Source organism: Protopterus annectens, chromosome 5.part0, assembly GCF_019279795.1.
Source record: "Protopterus annectens isolate FY-2018-M chromosome 5.part0, PAN1.0, whole genome shotgun sequence".
Taxonomy (NCBI): Eukaryota; Metazoa; Chordata; order Ceratodontiformes; family Protopteridae; genus Protopterus; species Protopterus annectens.
Window position 1 is genome coordinate 381,585,677 of NC_056735.1, and position 22,591 is coordinate 381,608,267.

Genomic DNA, 22,591 nt, shown 5'->3' on the forward strand with positions numbered 1-22,591 from the left:
GGAGTGTGTTAGAGCCTGGCTCTACTCCACAGTCTGCTCCGTCCGCCCCTCCCTCTATGGTGCCTCAGGTCAAGTCGACTCACTCCCTCATCCCGGACCGCAGAGAGCCAGCTCCTCAGGAACCCCCTGTGGGGATCTCATCCTCTTCCGAGGCCTCTCCTGATTTGGCAGAAGAGCCCCCTCGGAAGAGGAAGTGTAAGAGGAAACACATTGACTCACCTGAGTCCATCACATCTGACACAGATTTAGAGGATTCCGAGGGTTCCCCCCGTTCCCCTTCTGAAGATGTCTCTTTTGCAGACATTCTCGAAATCCTCAAACAGAGGGGAAATTGGCCAGCCCTCAACCCTTCGGAGGATGAATCTGTGTACCTTGAGGCGTTTGGCTCTCGTCCTTCCACCTCCTGGGTGTCTCCCCTTGACCCCCTCATGCAGGTGGTAGCTAAAAAGGCATGGACGGCTCCTGATTCAGTGGACCCCACTCCCAGGAGACCCTCAAAATTCATAATGGCACCAGCAGACAAACAGTTCTTGACAAAAGGAGTTTCTGTGGATGCTATGGTGGTGGCTGCTGCCACTAAGAAGGAACTAGCTGATCCTTCAGTACCTGTCCATCCACCTAACAAGGAATCTAGGTCCATGGACAGGTACGGGAAGCGGATGTTCTCATCAGCGACATTTGCTATCGCTCGCTGAACTACCTGTGCCATTTTACTCGTCTTCAAAGGGACTTGATTAAAGAAGCGAGTGACATGTTGAAGGACCCTACAGCTGCGGGCTTTCAAGATAAGATGAACACTCAGCTGGCTACCCTTAACTCCATAGCCAACTCCTCCATGCGCCTCCTTTCTTATGCGGCTGATGGAGCGAGTAGGGCCGCAGGGACGGGTGTAGCCTTACGTAGGCATGCCTGGATGCGGCTATGCAATTTTATGGACCCTTCAAGACGTCTTTCACTAATTCCCGCTTTGATGGATCATCTCTCTTTGGTCCTCAAGTGAAAGAAACCTTGACTAGGTGCGAGACTGATGGCAAGACTCTTTCTGCCGCCGGAGTCCGTTTTCTACTCCTTCTAGGCCTTACCCCAAAGGCCAGAAAAGTGGGAAAATGTGGTTCCGTAAACAATCTCAAGGGACTTCGCCTGACGCAAAGTCGTTTCCCGCCAGAGGCAGAGGCGGGAATAACAATGGTAGACGCCGCCTCGAGGCAGGGGCTCCGAGAACCAGGGCAATCGAGAAGCCTTCTCTGATAAGCCCTTTCAGCATCCCTGAGGTGTTGCCCGGCTGCCCACCTTCGGAGGCAGTCGGGGGAAGATTGTCACTGTACCCAGAAGCCTGGCTATCCCTGACTCAAGACAAATGGGTACAGTCCGTCATTTCTGAAGGCTATTCTATCCCCTTTCTTCGCATTCCAAACCAATCAAAAAAATCCCTTCCAGATGTTCCACCCACTCAAAGGGATCTAGCGGTTTTGGAAATTTCAAAGCTGCTTGCAAAAAGAGCAATTCAGCCAGTTCCAGCAGACCAGCAAGGATCCGGAATCTACTCAAGGTTCTTTTTAGTACCAAAGAAAACAGGGGACTGGAGACCAATTTTGGATCTCAGTATCTTGAACAGATCAGTCAAGAAAACAAGATTTCGGATGGTCACGCTGCAGTCCATCCTTCCCCATTGGGAAAAGGAAACTGGATGTGCTCTATAGACCTTCAGGATGTGTACTATCACATAAAAATGAACAGACGCTCCAGAAGATTCCTCCGCTTCAGGCTGGGAACCAGTCATTTTCAGTTCAGGGCCCTGCCCTTTGGTCTCACCACTGCCCCGGTGTTTACCAAATGCATGGCAGTGGTAGCTTCTCACCTGAGACGACAAGGATTCCAGGTGTTTCCATATTTGGACGACTGGCTCCTCACAGCTCCCACCAAGCATCTCCTTCTGATGGCCAGGGATTACACTTTTCACATTTGTCAAAACTTAGGCATTTCAATAAATTGCGAAAAGTCTGTTTTGTCGCCTTGTCGTACTATTACCTTCATAGGCGCAAATCTAGACACAGTAGACATGTCTGCGAGACTAACAGATCAGAGAATAACAGAAATACACAAACTGGTCTCACTCCTTTTCAACAACAACAGAATCAAAGCCAGGTTAGTTTTGAAAGTCTTGGGAATTATGGCGGCGGCCATACCTCTGCTTCCATTAGCCAGATTCCACATGCGAATCCTTCAATGGATGCTCTTTACACAATGGTCATACCAGCAACTTCCAATGTCCCACACCATTATGATCACGCAGGCGTGCAGAAATCATCTCATGTGGTGGATGTCTTCCCCTCAGCTCTTGTTGGGAAGACCCTTTGTTCCACCCCCTCCGGTTGCTACTCTGACAACGGACGCCTCCCTGATCGGGTGGGGGGGGCATTATCAGGGCAGGACGGTCCAGGGCACATGGCAACCAGACGAATGCCACTTGCACATAAATGTTCTGGAGATGAGAGCAGTGCTTTTAGCGTTGCAAGCCCTTCAAGACTCTCTTCCCTTGGGAACGATTGCAATCCAGACAGACAATATGTCTGTAGTGTGGTACATCAACAAACAAGGCGGAACCAGATCCTACCCCCTGTGTCGAGAAGCACTCAGATTGTGGCAATGGGCGATTTCTTCTCAGCGTTTTCTGATAGCAACGCACATCCCCGGGAAGTCCAATCAAATCGCGGACAAGTTGAGCAGAGCTATCCTCATGCCTCACGAGTGGTCTCTGAGAGACTCTGTTGTGAGAGAAATTTTCCTCAAGTGGGGTCAGCCTTGCTGCGATCTTTTTGCTACTCCCCAAAACAGCAAGTGCAGAGATTATTTCACTCTATTCCCTTTACCAGGCCAACCCAGCAGAGACGCTCTAGTCCAAGTTTGGCCCCGGGGACTTCTGTATGCATTTCCTCCCTTCCCACTAATCTCTCAAGTGATACAGAAAGCTATCGCTCAGAAGGCCTTGTTGATCCTCATTGCTCCGTACTGGCCTCGACAGGTGTGGTTCCCCTTCCTGCATCAATTTCTATTGGAGCGACCTTGGCATCTGGACCTAGTTCCAGATCTTTTGATCCATCAGTCGGGTCAGTTACATCGCCCTCCCTCTCTGAACCTCACTGCTTGGTTCCTCCAGTTCCAACCTTAGCCAGGCTTCCTCAATTATCTCACTTCGTTCGAGATATTTTGATAGCTTCCCATAAATCTTCCACTCGGAAGATTTATTTGAGTAAGTGGAAACGCTTCACATATTGGGCTCAAGGAAGGGACATAGATCCTTTCACTGCTTCCATCCAAATAGTCCTTGAATTTCTAGCTGAACTCTTCCATACAGGTTCATCTCCTTCTACTCTTAAAGTTCAATTGGCAGCTATTTCTAACTTTCATGTGGGTATTTCTGAGTCTGCCTTAATGTCCCACAAGCTTTGCAAAGCCTTTTTGAAAGGAGTTTTTCTTCTCAGACCTCCTATAAGAAATTCTCCTTCTCCTTGGGACCTAAATTTAGTTCTTACTTCTTTGATTCTTCCCCCTTTCGAACCTGCAGCCTCCTGTTCTTTAAAATTGCTATCATGGAAGACTCTCTTTCTGGTAGCTATTACTTCAGCTAGAAGAGTTTCAGAACTTCAAGCACTCAGTTGTCGACCTCCTTATCTATTGTTCCATAAGGACAGGGTATCCTTACGAACCAACCCGTCCTTTTTGCCTAAGGTAGTCTCGACGTCAAACCTAAATCAAAGCATTGACCTCCCTGTCTTCTTTCCAGAATATTCCAATAGGTCTGAACAAAAATTACACTGGCTAGATGTTCATCGTCAGTTGAGGTACTATTTGGATAGAACAAAACAATTCAGAAAATCTGACCAGCTGTTTGTCTCCTATGCAGAAGGCAGAAAGGGACTTTCAGTTTCAAAGGTATCATTATCTAGATGGCTAACATCTCTGATTTCCCTTGTTTATGAAATTAGACACCAAAAGCTGCCTAATAAACCTAAGGCCCATTCCACCAGAGCTTTGGCTACTTCTTTAGCCTTCCAAGACAGACTGCCTATTGACACCATTTGTGCAGCGGCTACTTGGGCTTCTCCTCACACTTTCATTTCTCATTATAAGTTAGATTTAGCTTCTAGGCATAGAGCTAACTTTGGTTCCACTGTTCTCAGGAGTCTGTTCCGTTAGGCCACCCGGGACAAGGTGCTAGGCCATCCGGCAAGAATGAAGGCGAGATAGACAACTTAACATATAGAAGTTATGTTCTTACCATAACGTTCCATGTTAGTTGTCTTCTTCTCGCCTTCTTGCGTCCCACCCTCCTGCCCCCTGGCCTGGACAGACCTAGAGGAGTTGTGATTGTGACCTCTCTTTCTACCACCTCTTTTATTAGGCATATGCTGTTGTGCATATTTCCTGGATGAGGATATAGGTCACCCTTCTTTCTCCCTGGTTAGAGGTGGACTTTGTTATAGTTATGCTCATACTATTATAAGCTGGGGTTAGCTTACAAACGAGATCTGAGGTAACTCACGCCTAGCATTGTGGGATATAAGGGGAGCCTCGAGCCGGTGGAACCAACTCTCGAGCTTTTAGAGTGGCCGAGTCGGAGCCGACCCATCCAGCAAGAAGAAGGCGAGAAGAAGACAACTAACATGGAATGTTATGGTAAGAACATAACTTCTATTTCTTTCTTATAGTCAGGTTTGGAGCATAAACATGATGTGCCCTTTCAACTAACAACTCCTGCTGTGGAATACCAGTCCAGTTGCTTATTTCTGCTTTCATAAAATTAATGGAGTCTGTTCATTCCAGCTTCTCTGGTATTGCTGAACATTGCAGGTTTTCCTTACTCTGTCCTCTAATTCTATTTTTTTGAAACATCTGTTCCTGAACAGTCTCATATTCAGCCAGCCTTTTCTTCATTTCAGTCTTTGATTTTTACAGCTTTATCATCTGATCTGAATGTCTGTTTAAAGATTCTTCCATTTTTTACCAGAATTTTGTTTGTGTTGATATACTCCATCAGTGTTTTGTTTTAATCAGGTCTGTATGGAGTTGTCTTGTATCTTCCTATAGATTATTGGACGTAATGTCTGAAGGTTGCATTGCTTTTTGCTGAACAGCTGCAGAACTTTCCTCAGTCAATTTCTTCCTTGTTTTTTGCAGCTGATTGTTCCAGGTCTTCTGTATTTCTTTATTCCTGGCATTCAGGCAGTGCACTTACTATCCAGTTACTGAAATTTACCCATGAATACAAGTCTACTCGCCTTCTCTGCTGAGTTTCTGTTTTCACACTGGGAGAGCTAGAAACAAACTGTTAGTTAATGTGCAGCCATCTTTGAAGTCCCTTCTCCTTAATGTTAATATATTTGAATTCCTCAGTCAACCATTAATTAGAAATGCAAAAGAGCAGGAAAGGCTAATGGAGTTGGCAACTAAAACTATAACCTTTGTTCATTCACCATCGAAAGTATATGAGAAATGCATAAAACAATTCAGTCATTAAATATTGATGAAAATAACACCACCTCCTTACATGCATAGCATGAAAAGTGTACTTGGATGCAACCTTGAGTGTAATTGTTCTTGATACATACATGCATAGATACACATATGTAAATGATATCAGTAACTGCAGATGTTAAGGAATGTGTAAAAGAAATATATATATATATATATATATATATATATATATATATATCAAAAAGTTTATTAACACTGTAAGTAGTAAAAAACTAAAAACTTCTTAAATTTGGATTTACCTGACTGTCATGTAGATGTTCATAAATTCTGTCTTGAAGTCTTGTAATTTTTCTTATGTAGTAAACTGGGTAGGACACACGAGAAGCTAAATACACCTTGCTTTGTAGTGTCACAGTTGTAGGACCTTGGGCAGCCAGTATTTCTTTTAAATCTGTTCACACTTGCATAGCGGCCATCTCTCAAATCTATTGACACTTGCATAGGGACCCTCATTCACATAGCTACAGTATTTACATTTCCCCATTTTACCATCTTCCTCTAAGTGTTCAGTTGATCTCTATCGTTAGTGCTTTGTAAATAATCCTGTTTTTCATTCAAAAATTTATTTTTAAACAATAAGCATCTTTTTTAAACTATCACTTATGATATAGGCAGTCATACATTTTATTTAAATGAGTACAAACCATACTGACATATTTTTAGTTGCAAGCATTGTACATCACTTATCTATCCAGTCATTGTCAAACATTACATAGCTTGTTCAAATCATGCCTTTTTTTTTTAAATCTTATTCCTCCTCCAAAATGTTACTTTGCATGTATTGTTCCCACAATTTCATTTTTTTCTGTGTAATTTGCTCCTATCCTTTTTCTAAAGATCTCATTTCCAGTTGTTTTATCTCTGTTAAAATATTCACAACTTCTAGTACAGTTGGTTTGGACTTTGATTTCCATTTTCTAGTAATTGCTTTTTTAGCTGCCACCATAATTAGACTCAGCAGGGCCTTACTATGTCTAGGCAATTCCGATTCTGTAACATAGCTCAAAAAATCATTTCCTTAGTTGTAACAATTTGCTCACGTAGTATTTGTGATAGAGTAGTCTGCAGGGAATTTTTAAAGTCTGCCAACTTATTACACTCACAAAAAGTATGTTTCTAATTACCAGTTTCTTCCCCATCACACCTTCAACATCTGCTGTCTACCCGAGGAAAAATTCTTTGGAGTGTACTTGGTGTATAAAATACATATGTAAACACTTCCAATCAAAGATCCTAAAGACTTTGCATAATTGGGAGAAATACATGTACCTCCCATTCTTTCTTTGTGAATTGCTTATCCATTCTCTCTTCCCAGTCCTTTCTAACCTTCTCTGATTCTTATTATCATGCAATATTTTATATGCTTTACTAATTACCCCTTTTTTAACAGCAGCTTCTGTTCTAGATTCTAATAAAAATTCTCACAGTGCTGGCCTCCAGCTTAGGATCCCCCTATTTTTATTTCTCTTTGCCTATACTCTGATATCAATCCTTGATGGGGAAGGCAGTCTCTAGCCTGCAGTCCAAAAAAGTTCTTGGCCTCTTCCCAATCGAACGCCTTTCCCTCTCTAATTCTTTGCTCCCGATATCTTGGTTCCTTTGCTAGTTTTCTCCAATAGATTCCAGCCCCCTCTTACCTACTGTTTGTATCCCTAATTGCAGTCATCCTTATTGGCAGAATTTCCTTTATCCATTCACGTGTTTGCTTAGTTTTTAGAATACTTTCTGCCACTTTATGAATATAATATTCTGCATGGTTATTGTTATTCTTCTTAAGGGTCTGCATCCAAAATCCCTGTCTCTCCTCGTTTCTTGAACGTCCCCCGTGTTTTGTCATTATCCCTTTCCACTCTGAATTATTTATTTTCTGCTTGTGCTATGAATAGGAGCCTTAATTGTATAGCTCTAAAATACCCCTTCAAATCAGGTAATCCCAAACCACCTTGTTCTATTAGAAAAATCATCTTATCCCACTTGAGGACTTTGTAAAATAATCCTTGATGTTTTCCTATACTATAAACAGTCTGAAGAAAAATCACACATTTTACATTTACGTTCCTAGGTCAAAGTTGTATTGTAAGTTTTTTTGACTATTCTGCTGAACAGAGGTGCTTCTGTAGTACAAGATTTAATCATAGCGAGATTTTTACTTTTATTTGACATCTCCAGTACACTGCTCTTTTGTGTCATAGTACTTACTGATGGCATACCCAAAATACACCTGAACTTGGTGTTTCTTTCCTTAATTTCCCCTCTCCTTTCATTTAATAAACTACAGGTGTAACCCACTGCTTAAGAACATATGTATGACTTTAGCACATTGTCAACACTAATCAGCCTAAGCAAGCGTACCATTTGCCCTTTGACTATACTTTGCTTTTGATGATAAGGATGACAACTGTTAAAATGCAAGTATGAATTTGAGAATGTCTTTGGAAAATGGTGGACTTTAAAAAGTTTAATGATGCATTTAGGAGGGAAGAGTTCATTACACCTACATTAGATGGCATAGCACCCAAGCTTGTTAATGCAAAAGTATTTTCTGCACTTGATGCTTCCAGTGGATTCTGGAAAATAGTTTTAGACAGAGCCAAAAGCTGGCAACCTGTACTACCATTATGAGAAGGTTCTGTGCAAAAAGACATCCATTTGGTATAAACTCAGCACCTGAAATCTTAAAGTTTAAAATGACCAATTTACTCAAGGGTCTAGATACTGCTGTTATGAATAACATCCTGCTGTTTGGTTCAGACAAAGAAATGTATGATTCATGGTTATAGACAGTACTGCAGACTATCAAAAATGTAGTCTAAATCTAAATCACCCGACAAATGCTGCTTTAGTAAAATGGAACTTTGGTACTTTGACCATGATGCAAGTGCTGGTGGTATCAAACCAGATACAAACAAGGTCCAAGCAATAGCAGTGATGCAAGATCTGTCTTGTGTGACTGAGCTGAGACATATCTTAGCCATGGTTATGTATTTGTGCAGACTTATTCCAGACCTTTCTGTAATGCATTATCTTTTAACATACTTGGTAAAAATATGCAGTGGTCCTATGAACATGTTCAAGTTTTCAACTAGGTTAAAAAAATGCTTACAGCACTACCATTACTAGTGTACTATGATATCAATAAGCAGACAACAGTGAGCATAGATACTAGCAGCTACTACCTAGATGCAACTTTACTCCAGGTAGATAAACAGGAATAGTATCCTGTTTATTGCTTATAATTGTTACTGTCTCTCTTAAATTAAAAAAAAAAACAGTACCTTGCAAGTGTGTGGGTATGTGATAAATTCCCTAGATTCCTGTTAGGGCTCAAAAATTTCTTTCTCCAGGCTGATCACAAGCCACTAGGTCTAATTAATGCATGTAACCTTGGTGTCATAGGCCATTTAACATATTAAGAGGGTTCAGTGCCAGCACAAGAAACATGCCTGGAAAGCAACTTGTTCAGAAATCCTATACATAACCAATCATTATTCCAGTGTTGTCTTACCTCAACCACAAATGCAGCAGTTACTTTGCTCTGATCCTTCCAAAGGGTCAATCACTGAGGGGGGTGCTCTGGTCCATATTTGGTCCTTGGGCCCTCCTGTATGCTTTTCCTCTCTCAGATCTAATTAAGAAGTTCATACAAAAAGCCAGACAGTGCAAAGCCAGGGTGGTACTCATTGCCCCCTTCTGGCCCTGACAGACATGGTTCACCTTTCTGTGGCCTCTACTAGCACATCCCCCTTGGATGTTGGATAAATATCCAGGTCTCCTAAGTCACCTTCTGGATTGCCTCCTCTGGACCAGAAGTCCATGAAATTAGCCACATGGTTTCTCCAGTTTTGATCATAGCCAGAGATGCCAGGCTCATCAGTATGGCTTTTCAGTATCGTATCGGCTACTTCAAAGCCAGCCAGAAAAAAGATTTACCACAGTAAATGGAAAAGTGTCTCTATCTGGGCAATCTTCGGAAGACTGGACCCTTTTTCAGCCCCAGTTCTGTCCATATTAGAATTTGTATCCAAATCTTTTGACAAGGGTTCTAGTTATTCCATCATCAAAATTCAAATGGTAGCTGTCTCAAACTTTCATCCTGGCCCTAATGATTCCTCTATTGCTTCCATAAAGATGAATAAAGCCTTTTTCAGAGGGTCTTTTCTTTTATGACCTCCCATCAGGCACCCAGTCCCCACATGGGATATTGCTATTCTACTTCAAGCTCTAACCCAACCCAATTTTGAGCCTTAGTAGATTTAAAATTTTTGATCTGAAAAACAACTTTTCTGTTGGCAGTTAGATCAGCCAGGTGGATTTTGGAATTACAAGCATTTTCATGTAAACCTCCATATCTGTTTTTTCAGAAAGACAGAGTATCTCTGAGAACTAATGTGTCATTTTTTGCCCAAGGTGGCAATTGAGACAAACTTAAATCAGTCAATGAATTTATCAGCATTTTTTCGTAGATACTCAGAGGTGAATATGTTTTACATATTTTGGATGTTCAGAATTTGCTCAGGCTTTATCTTCATAGAATGAAACAGTTCAAGAAATCCAGTCAGTTTATTGCTTTTTCAAATCCCAAATTAGGTAAAGCTGTTGCCCAAGTTACCCTTTAAGACATTTGTTTTCTTTTGCCTATAGCAAAAAAAAAAAAAAAATTGGCTCTAAAATCTAAACCTAAGACTCATTCCACTAGAGCAATATCTACCTCATCAGCCATTTCTAGAAGACTTCCCACTGACAAAATTTGTGCCCCAGTAACTTGGTCCACAGCCCATACTTCTGTATCTCATTATAAACTGGTTGTATAATCTATGTTCTTCTTTTGGCTCCACCATCCTCAGGAACATCTTTCCTTGATGCCGCCCAGAATGATAGCATGGGAATCTGTTGAAAGTAGACAATATTGGATACAAACGTTGTGTACTTACCATAATAGATCCATGTTGTCTGACTTTCATCCAGTTCAACATCACTCCCTCCTGCCCCCTTCTTAAATTGACAGCTATGAATTTTGGGATGACCAGGAAGCTTTCTGTTCAGCTCCCTATCAACAATTCTGTTCTGACTGATATATTCTCTTTCCCTCTTTATTTTACTTGCAATTATTATTATATTTACAAAGTACTAGATCATTTTGTGTTAAATGTGGCCAGACTCTGTCTGAGGTATTAGGGTGGAGTACAGGGAATTGTGGGTTGGGGAGAAGTCAAAGCCCTGAAGCCAAAAGAAGATTCAAAGTCAGTGCTAAGGTCATATCCAACTTTCCTTGTGTAAAAGCAGATGAAAATCAGACAACATGGATCTATTATCATTATTGTAGAAAGCATAATGATAACAAGACCTGTAGCTACTAAAATACTAGAAAATTTTAAACAAAGCTAGTACAAATAATCCAGAGTTGCAAGCTGTTATTTGGTAAATGTGTAATAATAGCTGGCGAAATCTTTGTATGCAAACCAGAGAGCTTTGACATAAACATTGCACAGTCAGCACACATTTATCAGAACATAAAGGTTTGTAGTTGCATCAAGACAGAATAGCAGTAGTACCCCTAACTCAATAAACAGTGCTACATAAAATATCAAAATGAATAAATGTCAAGTTATAAGATTTTAACTGTAATGCCAGATATATTTATCTTAGTAGCCCTATGCACTGATGATATTTGTAGTGTTCCTTTAATTAGCGTTAGTATATCTGAAGATCATACCATCAAATTGGAAGTATTTGTCTTTAGTTTGTCTTTTAAAGTGATTGGATATTTTTAACTATTTACTGTATTGTACTTTGCAGAATAATAACATTCATCTTGTTAAGCAAAATTATATTTATTTATTCATTCATTTACTGCATTTTTATAGGAAAGAAGCAATGGATTTCTATGCTGAACATCAGTCAAAATTTTTCTTTAGGTAAGTATTTCCTACGTTGAAAGTTGATTTCCTTTTATGAATCAAAGAACAAAAGATAACCTCAGTATATGTTCCTTTGACACTTCTTCTTTGACTCCAGTGTGCTCTGTGATGAGATGACAGAAAGCTCTTCACTCTTGTTCATTTAAATGTGAGTAACTCGTAAACTCTGCTTACCTTAATGCACTTTCTGTTATGTAAACAAAGGTATATGCAAAAACAATTATTTAATCTGCATGATTTTTTACTGAAGTGGGGAATTTATTGTCAGCTGATTTTTTGATTAGGTCTGCAAATTAAGATAATTGTGTGTATTGCATCATGATTGGGTAAATGGTTATGATTTGGACATATGAATTGTAGAGTTCAGGATAACTGTAGCATAATAAAAATGCCACTTTGAAAGTGCCATTGGTATCCTTTTCTGTATAGATTATTTCCTAAGATGAAGACTGCTTCAGGTGAAACTAGTTTTATGTTCTCTGTTTGTAGTTGTATGTCTAAGCCATGTAACCTACCTGAAAAGTCTCACGAGGACCCAGTACTGTATGTAGTAAGAGCCAAGTATCATTTAAAGACTTAGCATAGTTGTCTTAACTGGCTAGGCATTTCTCAGAGGATTAAGGCAAAGAACCGTTAATGAATGACATTTTGTAGTCTTGTGTTAGGTCCCCCTCTTTCTCCACTTGTAAAGTATGTGATACTAACCAAATCACTCAGCCAGGCATTGTTCTACACTTGCTGTTAAAAAGATATACTTGAGCCTACTAGGGTTACTCATTTAATTTTGAATAAAACTAAGAAAGGTTAAAATAAATTACTGGCTTGTAGCTTTAAAAAGCATCAACTTGCTCTACTTCTGTAGTACATGCAGTTGCTTTCATTCGTTATTATTGCTGAAGTTTTTATTTTTATTTGGAATGTTGTGGATGTGATCAGAAAACTTGGTAGCTTAGCAATGTAAGCCTTTTGAAGACAAAGATAGTCTCAGAAAAGAAACTGCCATGGGCAAGTTGTATGTCCTTTTTCCAGTAAAAATTTCCCTCATAAAGATAAAAGTATGAAGATGCAGTATTAGCCAGTAATAGGTCACATATTAATACTGAATTCTGCTTTTTATAGTTTTTCCAGCCTGTATCAAAAGTTCTGTTTTTCTATTGGCTACATACATTCACATGAACACAGATTTTAACCACATTTTCATTAATTGCATATATTCCTTCAGTGTTCAATATGTCATTTTAATCTAAGAAAAAATTCTAGTAAGTAAACTGAAGTACAGAGCATGAGAAAACTATTCTGTCTTCCTCCTTACCCGTATTAAATATTTTAAGGACTGTAGGCCCAGTTTCATTCATAGTCCTTCTAGGCATATTTAATCTTTGTGTTCATCTTTATTTATACAGTTTGATTTTAAGTCCATAGGTTCATGCCTCTGCCCACTTGGGTCATGTCATATGGTATAAATACACCCACATGTTTTTTATTTCTTTCTTGCTAGCTTATACCGTGAGTTCCTTTTTGGTTTTCTTTTAAGTATTTAACTGTTAATTTAGTTCTGCCAGCATAGTTTTTTCTTCCTTTCCTCTTGCATGAAATGTGTGCCTAGAACAGATGTAGTAAACAAAATAGTGATAAAAGTCCTGGTGTCATTTAGTGACTGTTTCCTGTTTACCAGCTGTCAAATGGTCTGTGAGATAGTGTGGACAATGGTGTGTGATGCTTACTTTCATCTTAAAACGGTGTTACATGTTAATTCAGGTGGGTACGTTAGTCTTATGGAAGATTTTACATTTTGGAACCCTGTATATTGAGTAACATTCGATTCTTTCTTTCCCATAGAGCCCTTTGTATGGCACTTCTTCAGGTATCTGTAGGTTCTATTCTTGGATCACGTGCTCCCTCCTCTCCTTCACTTGCATTGATATCACTGTGCTGACATATAAAAGCATACTTTGCTCCATGCTTCCTTGCCCCATCTTGCTCTTCATGGAGTTTGAATCTCTAACATAATCTTCATTCAAAAGGTCATGTGTTTACGTCTTAAATGCAGTGCTTTCTATTTCTACATGCATTCACCAGATCACATGCCAGAACGTGCACAAGCGCTACTAGTCTTACTATCTTGAGAAAGCAAAGATTATTCAGGCTTGTCAAACATGTAAACGTTTCAGTCTCTTTTAATTTCTCCAAGTCTTTCAGGTTTCTAATACCATGACTGGAATGGACCCCATTCCTAAGTCAAAGTACGATTAAAGTTCATGAAATTAGTATCGTTTCAGTCTTTGTCAGCCAGAACTTAAGTACTCTTCGCAGCACCTGCAATGTGCTCAGTCATGATTCCTGCAATTCTTATGAGGTTACATGTATTGGTCACATATCTAAATACGATTGTAGATTCTTTTTTATAAGATCCGTTGCTCCTACTACTGTTGGAACTGTCTTGGGTATCTTTCTTCCACATTGCTCTCATTTCTGCCAGCAAACACTAATATTTTATGACTTTGTGTCTCTCTGTATGCAAGGCACTGTATTCAATGGGTGTGGTGATTTCAATAATCAGTGCTATTTTTGTCTTTTCATGGACCACTATATCCGGTTTCTAGCATCGGTCTTTTGAACTGTTGATAATGGGTGATCCCATGTGATGTAGATTTCATCATTTTCTATGATGCTTTGTGGTTCATGTTTCCAGTGTTTTTCAGCCACTTCAGTACCATAATGTTTGCATAATCCTTAGATGCAACAGTCTTGACACATTATTATGCCTTTCAGCATATAGTCCTTCTGCCATTAGTATGTCACAACCAGCAACAAGGTGTACAACAATTTCCAATTCTATTTTACAAGACTTACATTTGTCTGTTTCTCCCACATGTTCAATGGACTTTGTAAACCAACATGTATGTAGCCACTCTCTTGGGCCCCCAGTATTAACCTTTCATCTATTGGTTTGAATTTGCCTCTCCTTAATCATTCCTGAGTTCAATCCTGATCAACATGAGGTTCTTCCAGAAGTTTTTTATACTTGCAGCTATATTTATGCATTGTCCACATTTCTTGCATTCTTATCTGGTCCTTCATCTTATATTCTTTATCTTGTTTTTCGGCATTATCAGTTGCTGCCTTATTTTTATCTCCTTCTGGTTTGATTTCCATTCCTGCTTGATGCCAATATGCTTTTGCTAGACTAAACAGTGAAGTCATCTTAGATTTATTCTCCTCACGTTTCAAAATTTTCAATACGTTTTGGTCTTGTGAAGTCAGCAGATATGTGTGCAACTCCATGATTGCAGATCTGTACATGTAATCAATTTCAAGGAGGTCCATCCCTCCTTCGGAATAGGGAATATATAATCTTGGTATGCACTGATTTTTTTTTTTTTTTATAAATCATTTGGTGAGCATGAAGCATCCTTCTTGTTTTCCTGTCTAATCTATCCAAAGCCTTTTGGGGCCAATCACTCCAAAACTGTAAGTTAGGACAGCAAGAGCAAAATGGTTCCTCAATTCCCAAATATATATACAGATATATATATATATATATATATATATATATATATATATATATATATATATATACATATACACTTCCTCTTGCTCAAGTTCTTTTGTATGTGCCAAACTGTTTTCTTGGTGCTGCAGCTTTCCTGCTTTAAAGGTTGCTTTTGCACATTTATCAAGACCAAATGACATTCTTATATCATCTGAAAAAGTTTAGACAACTTGCAGCTGTGCTTTCAGTTCTTCATCTGATGAGGTATAGTTTTAAATCATCGACAAAGAGAAGATGAGAAGTATTTACACTTCGTTGTTTACTAAGTGCCAAATTATAGCCACAGCTTAAGCTGTTAAGTAGACAGCTAAATGGGTTAAGGGCAGGACAGAATAGCAGCAGTGACAAAGAATCACCTTGGGATATCCCCTTTGAATTTTTATCCATGGGATAATAATTTGTCTTTTATCATGGCTTAATTGCACAGTGGTCTGCCACTGTTTCATGGTCACTGTAATGTAGTCGATCATTGTAGGGTGGATCTTATACATTTTTAAGCACTCTCTTATCCATGAATGTGGGATACTATCAAATGCTTTTTTGTAGTCAATCCATACCATACTTAGTTTCTTCCCCTTTTTACAGTTTCCACTATGAGTTTATTTAACAACAAATGATCCATTGTTCCATATAGCTTTATTTTATTGCCCTTTTGTTCTGTTGCCATAACTGAGTTTTCTTCGAAAGGATTATACATTCTGTCGGCATCAGTTCCATTGTATAGTTTATACATCGTCAGAAGGCAGGTTATTGGCCTATAAATTTTAGGGTAGCTTGCAGGTTCACTCTTATGTAGGAGCATTATCTTTCCTGTTAGCTAGGTTGGTGTCTGTTTGGGGTGTGCATATAAATAGATGTCCTTCAAGGATGCATCTGCAGTCATAACAAATGGGTTGTCCTGTCGTCAGGCAGCCCTTCGGTCGGCCGGATTCCAAAGTCTGGGTCCGGCTTCGGCTGATGTCGCACTTCACCCGACGTCATCTCTGCTGGTCTTCGGGTATAAAGGCATCAGCCGACGCCATTTTCCTCAGTCTTTCTTGCCGGGTGGCGCCCGAAGCAGAAGCTGTTCACAAGTGCTGGTCGGTCAGATCCAGAGATTACTACTACCGAATACTACTTCGAAGACTTCTAAAGCTAAGTACCCCGTTGGGGACTCTTTCTTGCCTCAGCCGATGTCAGAAAAAGTAAATAACTGTTTAACTTGTGGGAAACAAATACCTCATAAGGATTTCCACTCTTACTGCCTACCTTGTTTAGGCCCAGACCACGACGTAGCAGCCTGTTTAGCCTGTGCTTCCTTCAACCGACGAATGCTTAGGCGTCGGTCGGAGTTTGCTGAACAGTTTTTCGGCTCAGATTTTGCGTACATTATGCCGTCGGATCCTCCGACTACCCAAATTGTCAAAAAACGCAAAGAAAAAGACCGACACTCGCGGTCCGCGGTTTCGGCCGAAACCACGGTTAAGCAAACCGCGAGTGTCTCGGTTTCGCCGAAACCGAGAAAACGGGTCAATCTTCAGCCGAATCCATGACTACTACCGAGGCTCCTGCTACTTTAGTTGAATCGGCCTCTGAAGTTTTGCCTACTACTGTGGTTCCTAGTGAATTATCAGACACCATCCCTTTGGATGTCTCTACCCCAGCACGTGGTGCTGCTAGGCCTCCTGCAGCCATGTCTATAAAGGCCTTTGCCAGGGCTAAAGCAGCCAAAACTGTTAAATCAGTGCCTGTTGAGGCCCCCTCACACAGGCCCACTTCTAGTTCACAAATGCTTACTCTGGCCGAGGATTTAATCTCCTTAATTAGGGGATCCCAATCTCACCCAGACAGGGCCTCTCAGCCTCCAGAAAAGAGACCTAGAGCAGAGCCCTCCGATGATTCTTCGGATGACTCAGACATTACAGATCAGCCAGAGGCTCCCTTTTCTACTTATGAAGATTCCGATGCTGAAGAATCCATTCCATCTGCCTCTCCACCAGAGGAATTTTCCTTTGGGGAAACCTTACATGCCATGAGAGAACAATTCCAATGGCAGGGACAAGATTTCTCAGATTCAAGAAAAAGGCTTAGGACCTTTCTGCACTTACCACAACATAGGCCCTTAGCTATACCTCCAGTTCTGCCTGTTGTGGATGATGCATTTAATGATGTTTGCACTGCTCCTGATACTTTACCTCCAGCCCCTGCCAAACCAGATAGATTTTACAGGGTGCCAGATACTCATCACCACCTATACAAGGCCCCACTTGCTGATCCTGAGACCATATCCCAGGGGCCTAAGGCAGTAGCTTCGACCTCAGCAAAAAACCCTCTCCCTTCTGAAAGGGAATCCAGGTCCTTAGAGAGATGGGGTAAAAAAGTTTACACCTCTGCTACTCTCTCAGCTAGAGCTTTAAACTGTCAGTTTCACATGATTCAATACCAAGAGTTTATGCTTGATCAGTTAACTAAGAAGCTGTCCTCTGATGAATCCTTAGATAAGAAATATGTTTTAGAAATGGTGAATAACATTTAGCAGGTTAGTAAACATTCTTTAAAATGTGGCTATGATTCACTGGAGGCTTCATTTAGATCAGCCATGACTGGCACAGTGATAAGAAGGCATGCATGGTTGAAAGAACAGGTCTTGCCGGATCATGTTAAAGCAAAGCTGTTAGATGCTCCTATGGATAAGGCCAGTCTATTTGGTACACCTGCTCAGCAAGTTATGAAGAAAATGGAAGAGAAGGCAAAATCTGTACAAACAGTTAAGGATTTCTTACAGGTTCAGCCCCCAAGGTTTAGCAGGAACTGGCCTGCCAAAAATTGGTCCTTTCCAGACTCCTATAAACCTCAAAGAGGCAGGAATAGACGCTCTAGAGGCAGAAATCAACCCAGAGGAGGTGCCTATAGAGGACGCCAGTGGCAAGGCAATAACCAGCGAGGCACAGACACAACCACTGCCACTGCAACTGGACAAACACAGTGACTTGGCTCTGACACCGCCTACCAGGGTGCAAATAGCAGCACCTTTAGGCGGAAAGTTAGCCTTATTTTCGAAAAATTGGCACTATATCACAAAAGACAAGTGGATTTTGCAAACCATAGACCAAGGCTACAGGTTCCACTTCCACACTTTACCAGTAAAAAGAGGAATGCCAAACCTACCTCCAAATCAAAAAACAGAAGCTCTAAAGCAGATAGCTCAATTAACAAAGATGAGAGCTGTGGAAAGAGTACCAATAACACAACAGGGCAAAGGATTCTACTCCAGACTCTTCCTAGTACCAAGAAAAGAGAAAAGTTGGAGACCTATTCTCGACCTGTCCGTCTTAAACACATACATCATTGTCCCAAAATTCAAAATGCTGACCCTACAGCAACTTCTTCCCATGCTGGGCAAGGAGTGTTGGCTGGTAACTCTAGATCTCAAGGAGGCATACCTGCATGTCCCCATACGACCAAATTGCAGAAGATACCTCAGATTTCTTGCAGGATCAGAGCATTATCAATTCTCAGCATTGCCCTTTGGCTTATCTACTGCGCCCAGAATATTCACAAAATGCCTGGCATCAGTAATCGCTCATTGCAGGCTACAGGGAATCCAAATTTATCCATACCTGGACGACTGCCTGTTACAAGCGGACAACAAAAGCAAGCTGACAACAGATTTACAAAGAGTCATTTGCTTACTACAAGCCCTGGGATACACAGTTAATTTAAAAAAGTCAAGACTGATACCATCCCAGACAAGAACTTTCTTGGGTGCGGAATTGGACACAGTAAAACAAATGGCATTCCTAACTGCAGAAAAACAAGAACAACTCCCTCTTTATTTCTTGGCATTAACAAAGCAAAACAAACTAACAGCAAGAAAAGTGCTGCAGGCCTTGGGCTTCATGGCATCATGCATAATCCTGGTCCCCCATGCCAGACTGCATATGAGAAAGCTACAGTGGTACCTAAAGAATTTATGGTCTCAACACAGGCACAGCTTAGAAACCGAAATCCCACTAATCCCATGCCTGAAACAAGAGTTCCTATGGTGGGCTCAAGCATGCCAGTCAAACCCAGGCTTGCCCTTCCACAACTTTCAAGCAAACCAAACCATCACAACGGACGCCTCAGACCTAGGCTGGGGGGCGCACATGTTGGACAAGTGCATACAAGGATTGTGGACTCCAGACCAGCTGCACCTGCACATAAACCAAAAAGAAATGCTGGCAGTAAAACTAGCAATCCAGAACTTCAGACCATTCCTCAAAGAAGGCCATTTAATGATAAGGACAGACAACACCACAGTCATGTGGTACATCAACAAACAGGGAGGCACTCATTCATACTCCCTATGCAGAATGACTCTGGACCTTTGGAATATGGCTCTGAGCTACAACATCCAGTTACAGGCAATATTTGTGCTGGGAAAAGAAAACACCCTAGCAGACATGTTAAGCAGAACCACTTTGGATGCTCACGAATGGATGTTACACCCGGACATCTTCAAGGCCATCACAAGGAAATGGGGAATGCCACAAATAGACCTATTCGCATCCCCACTCAATCACCAGCTCAAAAAATTCTGCACAAGAACATGCCACCCACTTGCATGGAAGGTGGACTCTCTATCTTTCAGTTGGAAAGGCCTGACAGCATATGCATTTCCACCTCTTCCTTTGATACACAAGGTGCTACTGAAAATCAAAGAGGAACGTCCAAGGATAATTCTGATAGCTCCGAATTGGCCAAGACAACACTGGTATCCTTTGCTGAGGAGCATGTCTCAGGGGAGAATGTGGCCAATACCCCTGATGCCTTTGATGTTAACTCAGAACAACTACAACATCATGCACCCAAACCTAAAAACCTTGCAACTGACTGCCTGGAACATCACATAACAGCAACTAACCCAGACTTATCCCAAAGGGTTAAAGACATTATCCTTGAAGCCCGCAGACCTTCAACAAGAAGGAACTATGCAGGAAAATGGAAAAGGTTTGTCATTTGGAGTACTGAAAGAGGAAAAGACGTGTTGAACATAGACATTGCTAACATCCTGGAGTACTTGGCAGAGCTTCTACATACGGGCCTGTCCTATTCCTCCATCAAGATACATGCATCAGCTATTTCTGCAGAATACAGCTTCGATCCACCTGTCTTTTCGCATCCTCTACTCAGGCAATTCCTCAGAGGGGTCAAGAATATAAAGCCTCCTAGGAAACCACCATTACCAGCATGGGACTTGAACTTTGTGCTAGAAAAATTGACACTCCCTCCATTTGAACCAGCAGCAACAGCAGATCTTCAACACCTATCATGGAAAACTGCTTTCCTACTGGCAATTACTTCAGCAAGGAGGGTTTCGGAACTACAGGCCTTAATGGCAGTACAACCCTTCCTAATCTTCCATCAAGATAGAGTGTCCATGAGAACTAATCCTACATTTATGCCTAAGGTGGTATCCAGAGTGTCTTTAAACCAGGCAATCCACCTACCTACCTTCTTTCCCAATCCACAGAACAGGGGAAAGGCTGCTGCATACCTTGGATGTACATAGACAGTTACGCTACTACCTGGACAGAACCAAAAGTAACAGAAAAACTGACCAGCTTTTAGTAGCCTATGCAACAGGAAGAGAAGGAAAAGCAATTTCCAAACAGACAATCTCCAAATGGATAGGAAATTGCATAAGATTCTGTTACTCCTACCATGGAAAACCAGTCCCACAGAACATAAGACCTCATTCTACAAGGGCTACAGCCACTACCACAGCTTTCTTACGAGGAGTGGCAACCAAGGACATTATTGAGGCGGCTACTTGGACCTCCGTGCATACATTTGCCAACCATTATAATTTACCTCTATACTCTAGATCCCGAGCAGGGTTTGCAACTGCTGTATTGCAAGGGATCCTAACTACACCATAATTCTTCTTCCTCCTCCCCTAGTTTGGCTATGGTATTCTACCCATTTGTTATGACTGCAGATGCATCCTTGAAGGACATAGTACAGTTTTGTACCTACCATAAATGTAGATGTCCGAACAGGATAGCATCTGCAGTCAGGATTACCCACCATCCTTCCCCTCTGTGGTACTCCTAGGGTATTTACCCTCCTAATAGCTAGCTGGGGGGGAGTCTCTTATGGTGTATTTGTTTGTATATATGTACATACATGCTTATTTTTTGTGTTTGCCTTCTACTATTTTGGAAACATTGGCATTTATCCAAAATGTAGCTTTCCTAGAGGGCAACTGGCATCTGGGGAAAGAAACACTGAGGAAAATGGCGTCGGCTGATGCCTTTATACCCGAAGACCAGCAGAGATGACGTCGGGTGAAGTGCGACATCAGCCGAAGCCAGACCCAGACTTTGGAATCCGGCCGACCGAAGGGCTGCCTGACGACAGGACAACCCATTTGTTATGACTGCAGATGCTATCCTGTTCGGACATCTACATTTATGGTAGGTACAAAACTGTACTTTCTTACTCATGGCTAAATCTTTGTGCAGAGAAGTAAGGTACTGTATCTGCACCTGGGGTTTTCCAGTAACAGGCTTTTTTTAACTTTGTTTCAATCTGTCTGGCTGTTGCTTCATCCCATTTTATATCCTGTACCTTTAAACTTCTTATTCTTTCGTTTACTTCTATCCATTTAGCATCTTTATGTTCTGCAGGATCTTCATAAATACCTCTCCAAAATATATCTATGTCTTCTTTTTTGGTAGTCTTTCAATTCCTTTTACCTTGTTTCCCAGTTCTCTATAAAACTTTTTATGGGTCATTAATAAATTGCTTATTTTGTAATTTTCTTTTATATTTATCTGTGTATCTTCTAAGTTTTTTCACCTGTGCTGAGCTTTTAGTTTATTTGCAATAGTGCATGATGTACCTTGATCTGTTCTAATACTGCACATTGCTTTTATCAAGTCTATCTTTCTAAGTATATTTGTTGATCTGTTCCCTCTTCTATACTCTTCTAACAGTGACACTTCTTGTCGTAATTGCTTTATATTTTTCTCTGTTTGGTGCTTCTGTGGTAGTATTTGATTTCTGCCCTTTCTTCCCCTCGCTACCCTGTGCTCTTGTGGTAGAACTTTATCAGTTATTAATTTAGCTGCACAGTAATGTATCCTGTGTACTTCCGTTATATCTCATAGATTTCTATGGACAGTCTTAGTTACTGTGTTCATTTGTTTTATCAAACTTCTGACTTTTTGGGTTTTATTGACCTTCTGCTATCTATTTCTTTCACTGACCTTAATATGTCTGTCCCTCTGGGCATTCTATAGAATGTTCTATAGCATCTTCCTGTGGCACATTCTTTTCAATTTCATCCTGTGCCATCTGTTTCTCTGTCATATGGGAACTCACTGCCCTGTTACTCCTGAACATCGACTGCATCAGTTTCCTGCTCCTCCCTTGCTGTCCAGCTTCAAGTGAACATTTATACTGGTTTCCTGTGGAAGGCTTCAAAATATCTTCATATGGTACCTGACCAATTGCTTCCCGTTCCACTGGTTTCCCCTTAATTTGGATGCCCATTGTTGTATTCTGTCGTGGTGCTTTTTGAATTAGATTTTCTACACTAAATCCTTCACTTTGGAGG

General features: G+C 40.9%; 1 protein-coding gene across 1 annotated transcript in view; it reads left to right on the forward strand.

The window, feature by feature from the left end:
* Window positions 1-22,591, forward strand: part of NME7 (NME/NM23 family member 7) — a 1,612,386-nt gene that overhangs the window by 592,579 nt on the left and 997,216 nt on the right. Inside the window, exon 5 of the mRNA XM_044071838.1 lies at window positions 11,400-11,450. Coding sequence (XP_043927773.1) covers window positions 11,400-11,450 — 51 coding nt within the window. The remainder of the gene's footprint in view (window positions 1-11,399; window positions 11,451-22,591) is intronic.